This window comes from Pleurodeles waltl, chromosome 1_1 (genome assembly GCF_031143425.1).
Source record: "Pleurodeles waltl isolate 20211129_DDA chromosome 1_1, aPleWal1.hap1.20221129, whole genome shotgun sequence".
Lineage (NCBI taxonomy): Eukaryota > Metazoa > Chordata > Amphibia > Caudata > Salamandridae > Pleurodeles > Pleurodeles waltl.
The window spans coordinates 792,200,481-792,215,518 of NC_090436.1; the positions used below are offsets into that span (position 1 = coordinate 792,200,481).

Below are 15,038 nucleotides of genomic sequence, written 5' to 3' on the forward strand. Positions count from 1 at the left end.
ATCAGACAAATGCAAAAAGCAGAAACCAATAAGGCAAAAAAGATATGACTCTGTGATAAAACAATACAAAGAATTGAGGCCTCAGGTGTGTGCAGTTGGAGAAGCTGTACTGTAGGATTTATGGCACTTACTTTAGAGTACAATAGAAGACCATAATGTAACAAACGATAGCCACAGGTCCAAAACACAAGAGGTTTATTGTTAAAAGTTGATTACTTGAGAGTGTGAGAAAAGGCAGAATTGTAAAAGTTCAATGAAAATAATTTAACTGAAAGCGGAAGATTCAAAGATGAAGCTAAATGCAAGTCAGCAGCTAAGGAGAGGAAACTGATACTGACCAGACACTTTGACAAATCTCCCATTCTCTCCAAAACTGTAAGAAACTCATTTTTTAGGAGTCTCTTTCCGCAACCACATTAGCCAAGCAGTTAAAACATGTAACTTATACCCCCATCTTGTGAAGAACATCAGCCCTCTTCTGTAGGATTCACAGAGCACCCGAAATAAGGGTCATCATATCACATGTATATTACTGCAGCTCCGTAAACGCTAACCCCACAGCGAGTGCAATCAAAATCCACAGACTGGCAAATCTGCAAAAGCTAACCTATAGCGAACCCATCGACCCATAACCAACAAGCTCAGAGATGCCTCTACTGGCTTCTAGCATTTATCAATGTTTATGAATCTTTTTATCTGAAGAAAGGCTTTTTGTCCTGCGAAGGTACATCATAACTTTGTAACGTCTATAGGTTTTGCTTACTCTTGTCATTCAACATCTTATTCTTTATTGGCCAAGTATTATGTAAATATTTAACTCCCAACTGTTTAACTTATGTCAGAGTACCATACCGATTATTTATATAACTATGTCTTGAACTTGTAAAGTGCCCTGATGCCCTCTGGGCCATGTCACACTATACAAAACCACAAAATAAAAATATCTGAACCATAACCCAAAGTGGTGTCAATCTTCATTCTCTTGGCAAATTAAGTGCCTTTCTTTAGACAAGCCTGGGTTGTCTCCTCGAAGACAGAGGAAAGTATGGGAGATCACTTTTCTAATCTGATTGTTTTGCTGCAAATGCATACAGTGCTTCGGCAATCTAATCAGTCCCTCAACTTACATTGGGAAATGAGATTAACAACAAATTGTTCTATAGCTTTGCTCTTCGCGCAGGCCCTAAATAAACTTTGAAAGATCAGGCATGGAGGATTTCTGGCTATATTATGTTACTGCTTATTGTTATAGGAAATGTTCGACATTGCTTGGCCTCTACAATCTTCTAGAGTCTGGCTTATTGTAAATTCTTATCCCCAAAAAGAGACGGCTGGGGCAGCTTCTACGGGGTAAGCATAGTGACCAATGGAGAGAACGTCTCCTTAAATGGACCAAATGTGAAAGAAAGTTTTTGTCAGGCAACATTACTAGCTATAGTGCTCATCTAGGATTTGGAGAAATGAAAACATCCGACAGATTTACCACTAATCAAGTTGTCTCTGATCACCTGAAATTGAACATTGATGCTGTTGCCAATAATATTCACTGAAAGTCTACGGGAGAAACCTTAGTAGAAAGTCAAGCTTTCCATTAATCAGGGGCTTGAACAAAATGTTTAAGAATTATTGTATCACAGCTGGATTGAATGAGGGAACAACAGCTCGAGATGTAGAAACTTGCAAAGACCAAGTCCAACATTTTAATAAAGAACTTTCAAATCGTCACATGTGCCTGGTAGGGGTGTCTTTCTCTTCCCTGAAGAAGCTCCTCCACAGCATGGGAGTTTATTCACCAAAAGGTCAGGGGTTGCAGAAGTAATATGAAGCACTATTTGACCACCAATGACATCACAGGGGTGACCCCGAATCCCACTCTTAATACCTTCACAGCCTTTGATTTTCTGCTACTCGGCTAGAGGTGAAGCAAGCAACAAAAACATGGGTGTGGAATTACTATAGCCCGACACCCAGCACATATTGTTTATGGTCAAGGACAAGTTTTCATGTTTATTTTGTCCTTGGGACAAGCAGGCCCAACCTCCAGCAGCACAAACCCTTTGGCTGCCAGCTTACAGGGAAGGAAACTATCTGCAGGTGAGGTACTATTTGTGTCCATAAGTTAATGCTGTTCAAACTTGTATTTATGGTTCATTAATGTAATGCCTTTATTATTAGCGGGAGCACTCTTAATAAACGGTGTATGGTCGAACTGCCATACTGACAGTGGTTCCAGTAATAAAACGTGTACACACACTTTTGAAAAGTTTAACAATATGAGGCTATGTATAATGCTCCCAGAATGCTCTCTGATTAGATGGAAATGTTTACAGAAGCTTGTAAGATTGATGAACTTTGCTTCCATAATAAAATATTCAGAAAAACATTTTGCTAAATTACTGTGACATTTTAGGTACTATTTCTTTGAAGCATCATTTAGTAAAATGTGTTGAAGCATGCTAGTTTTTCAAAAGATATTCATAATGGAAAATCTTTGTAACCTTTTTCAACAAGATTATGGGAAACATGAAAGCACTGGATCTGACATTGGTGGTCTGCCTTTTGGTTTTGTCAATGCATATCTGGTTTTGACATAGCTTTTGTAACACTTTATTGTTGTGGGAGCTGCCAGGTTCTCACCATTCTAACCAACAATGGCAAAAAGCAAAAAAAAATGTTTGGGCTCAAAAAGCACACATTGCCACCGTAGTTCTTGGCACTGAACAAAACTACTTTGGCTGCCAATATGCTCCCTGTAGAACAGCAGAGTGTTATCATTCACAGTAAAGCCAGACAATAGATGGACAGAGAGAGAAATAGAATTTTAATAAAAACAAAATATCTTGGTTAATGCCAGGCCTAATTAGGGTCCCAATTCTTAACGAAAGTCACAAAAGTGCACCCATGGTGTATGTCTTTGCATAAGTGGCTTTCAAGAGTTCACTAGAATTTACAGACGTATACCAGAAAATTGAACTTCTAGAAAATATTTGTGAACTGTATTTTAGCACGAGAAAATTTGCTTATGCGAAAATCCATTGTGAGTTTATAAATTGACTTTCCCTCCAACCACTTTCTTCACAACCCTGAAAGAACTTCTACTTCTGCAATTGTCAGGAGTAAGTTTCCAACATTTCTCAGTATGGGAAGATATTAGAAAATAGCTGGTGAAAATCCTTAAACATGCACGTTAGTAGGTTTGCACAGACTCAAAGGCCTTACAGTCCTGGAGCTATTACTTACTGCTTCCTCCAGCCCCAGTATGTAGATCTTCAGAAAGGTGGCAAAATAAGAAATTGCTGTAGTAGGGCTCAGAATTGCTAGTATTTGAACACTATTATTTATAGCAATAGCCTTGTCATAATCAGAGAGGCTATTATCATAGCTCTTACTTAATAAGATTGCTGCCATAATTTGTTGCTGCACTACATGGCATCCAAGGGACAAGTAGCTTTTGTACAGGACAAGTCGGTTTATGAAGCAACCTGTCCCATGAACAAGTAGATATATTGTTAAATTCCACACCACTGAGAAAGTAAAGTGACTCTGCCAGTCCTGCTTACTTTCTGTTTCTTCTGTTGCTTTCACACCCCTCAGAGACTGAAGGTACAGACGACAGTTCCAGGAGTACCAAATGGCCAGTCAAAGCTGGCATCTGCTGCCTCACAAATTAATGGCTATGCACTACGGCATGTGCCACTATGAAGAAATAAATACAATAGGATCTTCCCAGCTGTTTTCATCAATCAAGAACCACTGCATGAGCAGTTAAACAACAGTCGTACTGCAGAACAACGCCAGTCAGTAATAAGACTGTGCCTGTCCCTGTTTCACTTGATCTCACAAGAAAAGCCTGTTAGTTTCTCCTTCTAATATATGTCAATGGAATTCCCAAAAACTTTTTTCCATTTTCAAAGGGCAGCCACTCCATGCTTACATAATTTATGGCTACAAATATATGATGGGACAGTGGAAACTATGCCAACTTTGGGCAAACATTCACAGGACTAGCCTATTGGCTAGGTTAATATTTCACGATGCAAACAGAGGACGTTGATTTCTTTGAGGAACATAAAGATGGAAATGGCTTACCAGTGTAAAATACAAACATATACGGTAGGGGTAACAGGCATACTTACAGACGTTAAAGCTTCCACATTAGCACCGACAAGACAGAGGTAGCGCACAACATCCAGTATCCCATTACTTGCTGCCAGATGTAAAGGGGTCCTTCCATACTGAGAAAGAAAACATGCACAGTAAGGTTACACAGGAACATAAACATGAATGTGGTTTGCGGTAGCCCACACACAGAAGCAGTTTGACTTTTCATTTATTATCCATGCTGAATATCACTGCATTCTAGAAGATTAAACATCTACTTGACAATAATAGAGAAATTCCATTCCTAGAGATTTAAAATTTTGTAAAACCGAAGTTTTTTCATCCAAATGTTTGTTCTTGAAAAATACTTTTTTTTAAAATACAGGTGCATACTAAACGTCACACCAAGAAACCCACTAGACATATTGCAAAAGAAGGTAACTATTGTCAGATATCTCTAAAGAATCACACACTTTTATTAAACCAGCCAGAGCTCTAGCCAGTATCCTTCCATTCGGATGCCACTTTCATGTGAGGCAGATGCAGGGGATACCCTGTCTCCTGTCATGTCTTACCAGTAGTGTGCTATACAAATGTGATTTCAAAACAATGTTGCAGCCCTTCGTTTCTAGGAGCGTGAATATACAATAGCACAAAAACAGAGGTTCCCTTAGATTCACTTAAAAAAGTTAGAATGGGTGATGAAAAGTCAACTACTTTCAGACCTAATGTTTTTTAAGCATCAATGAAATAAATTGAAAATGATGTTTGTTCTTAAGACTACTCAAAAATTAGGGAGTACCTCATAAGTAATTCTTAGACTAGTCCTTTGGCACAGATAATGGACAGTCTCTTAACTACATATGTTTTCAGGGTTGCTACCTTAAAAGTCTGTTGGCCTTGTCCAGATGAAGACCCAAGTAAATTACTGCAGAAGGTCAAAAGTATTTTGAGCAGATTAATGTGACCATTATCTCGCCTAGAACTTTAAAAAGACTGGTCATAGCTCCAAGTTCTGCTACATAAATACCGCCAGAGCATTGTTAATTTTTATGTGTGGTAACAGTTTGACATCCTTTCATGTATGAGTCCCATAAGGGCACTACAGAGTCAGTTCACCTTTTTTATTTAGACCATATAGTATCTTTCGATTGATCACATTTCTTTGAACCCATTAAAATAAAGTGTGGTTTAAGCTTTTTGGTTCCACTTTTGGTTTAGGGTGTTAACTTTCTCTTGAATCAATCATAAAAGCAAGTGATAATTCGTATGATTTTTTTTTTTTTTTTAAACTATTTGGGGGGCTTGAAAGTAGCCTAATTCTGTCCACTAGTTGTAATTCTTTTTGAAGCACTTATGAAGGGGCCACTGTTTTGTACTACAAAATACAGGTTTACCAAGTTTTATTTGTAAACCAGCAAGGATGAAAAACTGCAGTGTTGGTAAAAGTAGTTGCAAAGGATTGAAGAAGACAACTCCCTAAAACTATCAATCTTCATGCATAAACTGTTCTGGTGATGTGAATATAGATAAAGGTGTTTTTATATAGTCATGAAAATGTATTTTCCATGCCTTTCATAACGAAACATTCTGACAGAAGCAATGACAGCAATAAAGATATAAAAGGACACAGGAAGACATGATGAAATGGCCCGTGTGCTTTTCACCCCCACGGGTCTGTGCTTTAAATGGAAATACAGAAGTGCAGGTACTCGGGCTTTAGAGTACCTTTTTGCTCCTGAGAAGTGCTGGTACTCTCCCATTAAATGTATTGCAGCAGTGCAGATACTCTCTCTTTCAAATTAAAGAAGTGCAGGTGGTCAGTGCCGGCCCAGTTAAAGCACTGCCCACGGGGTAATATAACCTTTAAAGAATACGTTTTAAAAATGTGTTTTTTTGTAATCTTTCCTGAAGACTAGCAGAGTGATGAAACTCCCTCTTACCCACACAGTGCCCAACTATGGCACCCCCATAAAAGTGGGGGTAGTTCAATCTCAATTTAGACTTAATTTGTACCGTATGCTCTCTCCAAACATTTCTGTTGAACCCAAATATGTATCTGAGCAAAAGCCGGGCTAAAGCTTAGCGAGGGCTCTAACTCACAAGCAAGTAAGCAAACACAGAAATTGTGATTTGTAAAGAAAAGCACGGGATGCCTTTTATACATGTGTGAATTCTGTGCCTGAACTGAAAACAGAAAACTGGAAATGTTGCAAAATTGTTGATAAATGTTTCTGCAGAAGGTGTGCTATGAAACCATTGCATCATCAATGTCACTCCAATATCAAAAATGGTTTTATGGAGCGGTTTCTGATCGATACGTAGAAATATCCTCAGAATGGAAGGCAAAACGTTGATTACTTCTTGGATTGTATTGACTTCCCTACATTACTTAGCGTATGGTACCTTCTAAAGATCTGCTTTAGCACGCTTTCCACAAAGCACTTGTCTTCTTATAAATCATTTATACAATATGTAATAAGTGATCTTTTCCCACAGCAGTTCTCAGTGCTTAATTTGTGCTTGTTGTTTCCGGTGCTGAGCACCGGTACTTATTTTTCAGGGCCGGCGCTTATTCTTCTGCCTCAAGCATGTACGGCGAGCAAAAGACACATATGAGAAAGACAGAGGAAGAGAAAAACGAAAAAGCGTCACAATGGGTTAAACCAGAAAGCTGCAAGAGTGAGCTGAAGGGGCAGTGAGTGGCTTTAAATGAATTAAAGGGGCCCGAGATGGCTTCAGGATTACGCTGCCTCAGTACTCCCGTACTCACCCATTTAAATGCAGCAGCCGCGTGTTTAAGAGGAGGGCTTTGGGCACCCTCACGTTTTTATTTACAAATTAAGCACTGGCAGTTCTTTCCTGTGGTTCGTTTACACCACTGCAAATCCCAAAGTGCTCTAGACACAGCGTGCCTTCCGTAGGGAGTGGAGCCTGTGTGTAAGAAGCTTGCAACACGGATGCTGATCTGCTGGTTTGCATCACTAACGACTTGTAAGAAACCCGTATTTATAGCAACGTAGATGGGAGTCGGCATTAACCTACTTTCCTGCTGCTTCACTCTCATTAAAATAATGCTAATAAAGCATGAAAAATGTGCATGGGAAATTACATTCACCATTATTAACCCACAAGATAAGATTACACGCAAACAGCTGATGTGATTGTACAGGCCACCTGGCAAGGGGCCCAGGGGCAGGACAAATGCCACCAGCCTTGCTGAGTATTACAGCCCAGCCCTTTACATATCCACACGCGCCCTTTATTGTGCAGAGCTGGTGGACCCACAGAATCCTGGCGCATGGAGGGATCATTTTCTCAAGTGACAGTGGAGGAGGGGGAATATTTCCAATTCTGTTTGCATTTTAGTACAGACTGGTCAGTTCTGCAGATCTTCTTGTGTACATGTCATGCTTTTGGCAATTCTTAGAAACCTTTGCAGAGCATATGTGACACAAAACGCCTGCATTACGAATATTAATGGATGAAAGAATTTAGTTTAGACCCTCCTCGGTCAAATGTGGAGCCTGGACTGCAAACGCAGGGATAAAGTCCAGGATGCATGTGGCTGAGGAACCTATTAACAGCACAATCCCCCGACTGAAAAGTAAATAACCTGGTTGTAAACACTGATTCCGATCTAACCTTCACCCTCAAAAGCTAAGCTGCAGGAAATGGCTTCATCGTCTAAATGTCCGTGGTCTGAAAACTGTCAACGGCTCTACAAACTGCCACCAATGCAGCTCACCTGTGCCTCCATCAGCCAAGTAACCCTGACTCAACATGCAAAACAGAAGCCCGTGGAGAAAACTCCCTTAAAAGCATTCCCCTCGCTGGAGGGGTGCAGGTCACAACTCCGAACACGGTGCACTGTTGACAGGGTCTGGTGTGCTCCAAGAAGCTCGACATTGTAGAGGGACCTCAGGATAAGGTCACATTCGGTCAATCAGAGCTTGGTGGCAAGGTCAGTTAGAGTACACAGCCCTAGGTCAGGAAGGCTCTCAGCCATTCTGAGACCAAAAAGTACAGGCCTGCTGCTCAGAAAATACCTGTACACCACTAGATGAAACAAGCCTCTGAACAAGGGAGGACCATCCCACCTCCTGGCCGGTTAAAAGAAATTCCTAATAAAATACTTACGTTTTACACAGTTGTCTCACATCCAATACCTATCACTCAAACTTATCTGTGATTCAAACATCTTCACTATATTGTTTATCCAAATATTTATCGTCAGGATAAACGACATAATTATAGCCTAAACAAGATGTCTATTGAAAATGTCACTTACCCAGTGTACATCTGTTCGTGGCATTAGTCGCTGCAGATTCACATGTTGTGCATAGTCCGCCGTCTGGTGTTGGGTCGGAGTGTTACAAGTTGTTTTTCTTCGAAGAAGTCTTTTCGAGTCACGAGACCGAGGGACTCCTCCTCCTTTGTACCATTGCGCATGGGCGTCGACTCCATGTTAGATTGTTTTCCCCGCAGAGGGTGAGGTAGGAGTTGTGTATGTTAGTAATAGTGCCCATGCAATGGAATGAATAAGTATGTACCAAATAAGGTTTAAGTAATATATTTACAAATGTACAAATGTTGAAGATAACTTCCAAACGGCTACAGGCTCCCGGGGAGGCGGGTGGGCACATGTGAATCTGCAGCGACTAATGCCACGAACAGATGTACACTGGGTAAGTGACATTTTCAGTTCGGTGGCATGTGTAGCTGCAGATACACATGCTGTGCATAGACTAGTAAGCAGTTATCTCCCCAAAAGCGGTGGCTCAGCCTGTAGGAGTGGAAGTAGTCTGAAATAAAGTTCTTAGTACGGCTTGACCTACTGTGGCTTGTTGTGCGGATAGCACGTCTACACAGTAGTGCTTAGTAAATGTGTGAGGCGTAGACCATGTGGCTGCCTTACATATCTCGTTCATTGGAATGTTTCCTAGGAAGGCCATGGTAGCGCCTTTCTTTCTGGTTGAATGTGCCCTTGGTGTAATGGGCAGCTCTCTCTTTGCTTTGAGGTAGCAGGTTTGGATGCACTTAACTATCCATCTGGCTATACCCTGTTTTGATATTGGGTTTCCTGTATGAGGTTTTTGAAATGCAATAAACAGTTGTTTTGTTTTCCTAATTTCTTTTGTTATGTCAATGTAGTACATTAATGCTCTTCTGATGTCTAATGTATGTAGTGCCCTTTCAGCTACTGAGTCTGGCTGTGGGAAGAACACTGGTAGTTCTACCGTTTGATTTAAGTGGAACGGTGAAATAACTTTTGGTAAAAATTTAGGATTGGTTCTTAGGACTACCTTATTTTTGTGTATTTGAATAAAAGGTTCTTGTATAGTAAACGCCTGAATTTCACTTACTCTTCTTAGAGATGTGATGGCGATGAGAAATGCAACCTTCCACGTTAAGAATTGCATTTCGCAAGAGTGCATGGGTTCAAAAGGTGGGCCCATGAGTCTTGTTAAGACGATGTTGAGGTTCCACGAAGGAACAGGTGGTGTTCTTGGTGGTATAATTCTTTTTAGGCCTTCCATAAACGCCTTAATGACAGGTATCCTAAATAGTGAAGTTGAATGGGTAATCTGCAGGTATGCAGATATTGCTGCGAGGTGTATCTTTATGGAAGAGAAGGCTAGATTTGATTTCTGTAAATGTAGTAAGTATCCCACTACATCCTTTGGAGATGCATGTAATGGTTGAACTTGCTTATTATGGCAGTAGCAAACAAATCTTTTCCATTTGCTTGCGTAGCAGTGTCTAGTGGATGGTCTTCTAGCTTGTTTTATGACTTCCATACATTCTTGGGTGAGGTTTAAATGTCCGAATTCTAGGATCTCAGGAGCCAGATTGCAAGATTCAGCGATGCTGGGTTTGGATGCCTGATCTGTTGTTTGTGTTGTGTTAACAGATCTGGCCTGTTGGGTAACTTGACATGGGGTACTACTGACAGGTCTAGTAGTGTTGTGTACCAAGGTTGTCTTGCCCATGTTGGTGCTACTAGTATGAGTTTGAGTTTGTTTTGACTCAATTTGTTTACTAGATATGGAAGGAGAGGGAGAGGGGGAAAAGCGTACGCAAATATCCCTGACCAGTTCATCCATAGAGCATTGCCTTGAGACTGCCTGTGTGGGTACCTGGATGCGAAGTTTTGGCATTTTGCGTTCTCTTTTGTTGCAAATAGGTCTATTTGAGGTGTTCCCCAAATCTTGAAGTAAGTGTTTAGAATTTGGGGGTGAATCTCCCATTCGTGGACCTGTTGGTGATCCCGAGAGAGATTGTCTGCTAGTTGATTTTGGATCCCTGGGATAAATTGTGCTATTAGGCGAATGTGGTTGTGAATTGCCCATTGCCATATCTTTTGTGCCAGGAGGCACAGCTGTGTCGAGTGTGTTCCCCCTTGCTTGTTTAGATAATACATTGTTGTCATGTTGTCTGTTTTGACAAGAATGTATTTGTGGGTTATGATGGGTTGAAATGCTTTCAACGCTAGGAATACTGCTAACAATTCGAGGTGATTTATATGCAGCTTTGTTTGATGTACGTCCCATTGTCCTTGGATGGTGTGTTGACTGAGGTGTGCTCCCCACCCTGTCATGGAAGCATCTGTTGTTATCACGTATTGTGGCACTGGGTCCTGGAAAGGCAGCCCCTTGTTTAAATTTATACTGTTCCACCATAGAAGCGAGATGTATGTTTGGCGGTCTATCAACACCAGATCTAGAAGGTGACCCTGTGCATGTGACCATTGTGATGCTAGGCACTGTTGTAAGGGCCTCATGTGCAGTCTTGCGTTTGGGACAATGGCTATGCATGAGGACATCATGCCTAGGAGTTTTAATACCATCTTTGCCTGTATTTTTTGTGTTGGATACATGGCTTGTATAACCTTGTGAAAATTTTGAACCCTTTATGGACTTGGAGTGGCTATTCCCTTTGTTGTGTTGATTGTTGCTCCTAAGTACTGCTGTGTTTTGCACGGCAGAATGTGAGATTTTGTATAGTTGATGGAGAAACCGAGTTTGTAGAGGGTTTGTATGACATAATCCGTGTGGTGTGAACACTTTGTTAGGGAGTTGGTCTTGATTAGCCAATCGTCTAGGTACGGGAATACGTGTATTTGCTGCCTTCTGATGTGTGCAGCTACTACTGCCAGGCATTTTGTAAATACTCTTGGTGTGGTTGTTATACCGAACAGCAACACTTTTAATTGGTAATGTATTCCTTTGAATACGAACCTTAGGTATTTCCTGTGCGAGGGATGTATCGGTATGTGGAAATACGCGTCCTTTAGATCTAAGGTTGTCATGTAATCTTGTTGCTTTAGCAGTGGTAACACGTCTTGTAGCGTGACCATGTGAAAGTGGTCTGATTTGATGTAGGTGTTTAGTGTTCTGAGATCTAGGATTGGTCTCAGTGTTTTGTCCTTTTTTGGTATTAGAAAGTACAGTGAGTAAACTCCCGTGTTTTTTTGTGTACATGGTACCAATTCTATTGCGTCCTTTTGCAGTAATGCTTGAACTTCTAGTTCTAGAAGGTCTAGATGTTGTTTTGACATATTCTATGTTTTTGGTGGGACATCTGGAGGGAGTTGGAGAAATTCTATGCAATAACCATGTTGGATAATTGCTAGGACCCAAGTGTCTGTTGTTATCTCCTCCCAAGATTTGTAAAACTGACTTAGTCTTCCCCCCACTGGTGTTGTGTGAAGGGGTTGAGTGACTTGTGAGTCACTGTTTGGTTGGAGGGGTTTTTGGACTTTGAAATTTTCCCCGGTTTCTAGGGAATTGTCCTCCTCTGTACTGGCCCCGAAAGCCACCCCTTTGGTACTGTCCCTGGTATGTAGACGGTGTTGATTGTGAGGTGCTGGCTTGTGTGGCTTGACCCCGAAACCCCCCTCTGAAGGTTGTTTTGCGGAAGGTGCCGAAAGTGCCTCTGCCCTGCGGGGAATAGAGTGCGCCCATGGCCTTGGCTGTGTCAGTGTCCTTTTTTAATTTCTCAATTGCCGTGTCGACTTCGGGTCCAAACAATTGTTGTTCATTGAACGGCATACTGAGCACCGCTTGCTGTATTTCCGGTTTAAAGCCAGATGTGCGCAACCATGCGTGCCTTCTTATGGTTACTGCAGTATTTATTGTTCTTGCAGCTGTGTCCGCTGCGTCCATAGAGGAGCGTATTTGGTTATTGGAGATGTTTTGTCCCTCCTCAACCACTTGTTTTGCCCGTTTTTGAAATTCCTTGGGTAGATGCTCGATGAGATGTTGCATCTCGTCCCAATGGGCTCCATCATATCGCGCTAGGAGCGCCTGAGAGTTGGCGATGCGCCACTGGTTTGCAGCTTGTACTGCGACCCTTTTCCCAGCTGCGTCGAATTTGCGGCTCTCCTTATCCGGAGGTGGTGCCTCGTCTGATGTGTGCGAGTTGGCTCTTTTGCGAGCTGCCCCTACCACGACTGAATCTGGTGGCAGCTGTGAGGTGATAAAAGTAGGGTCCGTGGGCGGTGCTTTATATTTTTTCTCCACCCTTGCCGTTATAGCTCTACTCTTGACAGGTTCTTTGAAGATCTGCTTTGCGTGCCTTAGCATTCCTGGAAGCATAGGCAGGCTTTGGTAGGTGCTATGGGTGGAAGAGAGGGTGTTGAAAAGGAAGTCATCCTCGACAGGTTCTGCGTGTAACGACACGTTATGGAACTCTGCTGCCCTAGCTACCACCTGTGCATACGCTGTGCTGTCCTCAGGTGGTGAGGGCTTGGTAGGGTACGACTCAGGACTATTGTCTGATACTGGGGCGTCGTATAGGTCCCAAGCGTCTTGGTCACCTTGGCTCATGGTGGTATGAGCCGGTGAATGTGACGGAGTCTGTGCCGGTGATATATGAGTCACAGGTGGAGGAGAGGGTGGCGGGGTTACCTTTTTAACCACTTTTGGTTGTGGTGTTTGTTCCTGTGTTTGGAACTCGAGCCTCCTTTTTCTCCTGATTGGGGGAAGGGTGCTGATTTTCCCTGTCCCACTTTGCATGAAGATCCGCTTTTGTGTGTGGTCCACGTCAGTGGTCTGCAACTCTTCCTCAAATCTGTGTTTGCGCATTTGAGAGGACAGTGATTGTTCCTCTGAATACGAGCTGGCAGTCGGTTCGGTTGCCGGTCGTTTTGGCACCGAAACTGTGTCTTTGCTTGTTTTCGGCTCCGAGGAGAATTTCCTCTTTTTCGGAGTCGAGCCTTCTCGGCGTCGATCATCCTCGGTGCCGCTGTCTCTGCGTCGAGCAGCTTCGGTTCCGCTGTCTCGGCGTCGATCTTTTTCGGCAGCACTGTCTCGGTCCCGAGATTGCTGCGTGCCTGTGTCTCGACCCGAGTCGGACGATCTCGGCACCGGTTCGGCCTTTTTCGGTGCCGATGGACGGTCACCTACTTTATGGGTTGAGCCATGGCCTGTTGGCAGTGGCGTCCCCTGGGCCTTATCTGTTTTCTTGTGTGGTGCTTGCTTCGACGTCTTACTCACGGTTTCTTCGACGTCGAATTCTTCCGAGTCCGATTCATGGATGGAGAAGGCTTCCTCTTCTTCTCCTTGTTCTTCGAACCCTCGATGTCCTGTCGGCGTGGCCGCCATCTGCAATCTTCTGGCTCGCCGGTCACGGAGCGTTTTTCGGGACCGAAACGCACGACAGGCCTCACACGTCTCTTCCCTGTGCTCGGGCGACAGGCACAAGTTACAGACCAAATGTTGGTCTGTATATGGATATTTATTGTGGCATTTAGGACAGAATCGGAACGGGGTCCGTTCCATCAGTGTCGATGTTCCACGCGGTCAGGCCGACCAGGCCCCGACGGGGGATCGAACTTACCCCGAAGGGCTACCGGAGCTCTTCACGATTCGGTGTCGATTCTATTCTAACCCGATCCCGAACGAAACAATACCGACGTAGTTTTCCGAAGTTATGATTATCTTTCCGTCCCGAAACCCGGAGCGAAAAGGAACACGTCCGAACCCGATGGCGGAAAAAAAACAATCTAACATGGAGTCGACATGGAGTCGACGCCCATGCGCAATGGAACAAAGGAGGAGGAGTCCCTCGGTCTCGTGACTCGAAAAGACTTCTTCGAAGAAAAACAACTTGTAACACTCCGACCCAACACCAGACGGCGGACTATGCACAACATGTGTATCTGCAGCTACACATGCCACCGAACATTATGTTTCAAGAAGCAGCAACATGTTGGCTATGGTCACTTCAGCACGCTGTATTACAGCAATATTATTCATAGGTCACAACTTTCAGCCTATGAATGGTCATAATGCACGATATCACACAATATGAATGTATACATTTCCACCACAGCTCCAGCTAATTGCCAAGGAGAAAACAATGATGTAATTGCTAGGTGAAGTGTGACTCCTATGGGTTGCTGTTATAGTTACTGATACCGGTCAGTGGCAGATGTGATGTCTGTCAAGGCACGTCCTGTCCTCCCAACCGGTTTTCGTGACATATAGATCTTGCGTTCACAGACTCTGCACTGCTGATGGACAGCAATATTAGTCTAGTCAGGAGGTGAGATTGTTCTCGACTACACATCAAACACTTTGGGGAGGAACCACAGATTTACAGATCGGCAGCACTGACCTCTGTAATTGCTGGTTGCTCAGAGACTGTACAACAATCTGGACTTTCTCACACTTTGTGTAGAACATGTTTCTATGCAACATGTTAGCAAGCAGCTCATTACAATGTCACTCTGAATGCAACTCCTTTACAATTCTCAAAGATAAAACAAGGGTTTGAGTATAGAACACCGATGCTATTTTGATCACACAGAAATAACCACTTAATTATTTGTCAAACATAGTTGCAAATTAACATTTGCAATAATGTTTAGGGGAGGGGAGGGTAGTAGTGTTAGCTAACAGCGTGCAATTTCTGTACCATAAATTTAACTC

At 42.7% G+C, this 15,038-nt stretch overlaps 1 protein-coding gene across 1 annotated transcript in view; it reads right to left on the reverse strand.

The window, feature by feature from the left end:
- DAPK1 (death associated protein kinase 1) overlaps positions 1 to 15,038 on the reverse strand; it is a 521,159-nt gene that overhangs the window by 161,618 nt on the left and 344,503 nt on the right. Inside the window, exon 18 of the mRNA XM_069228171.1 lies at positions 4,137 to 4,235. Within this exon, the coding sequence (XP_069084272.1) occupies positions 4,137 to 4,235 (99 nt within the window). The remainder of the gene's footprint in view (positions 1 to 4,136; positions 4,236 to 15,038) is intronic.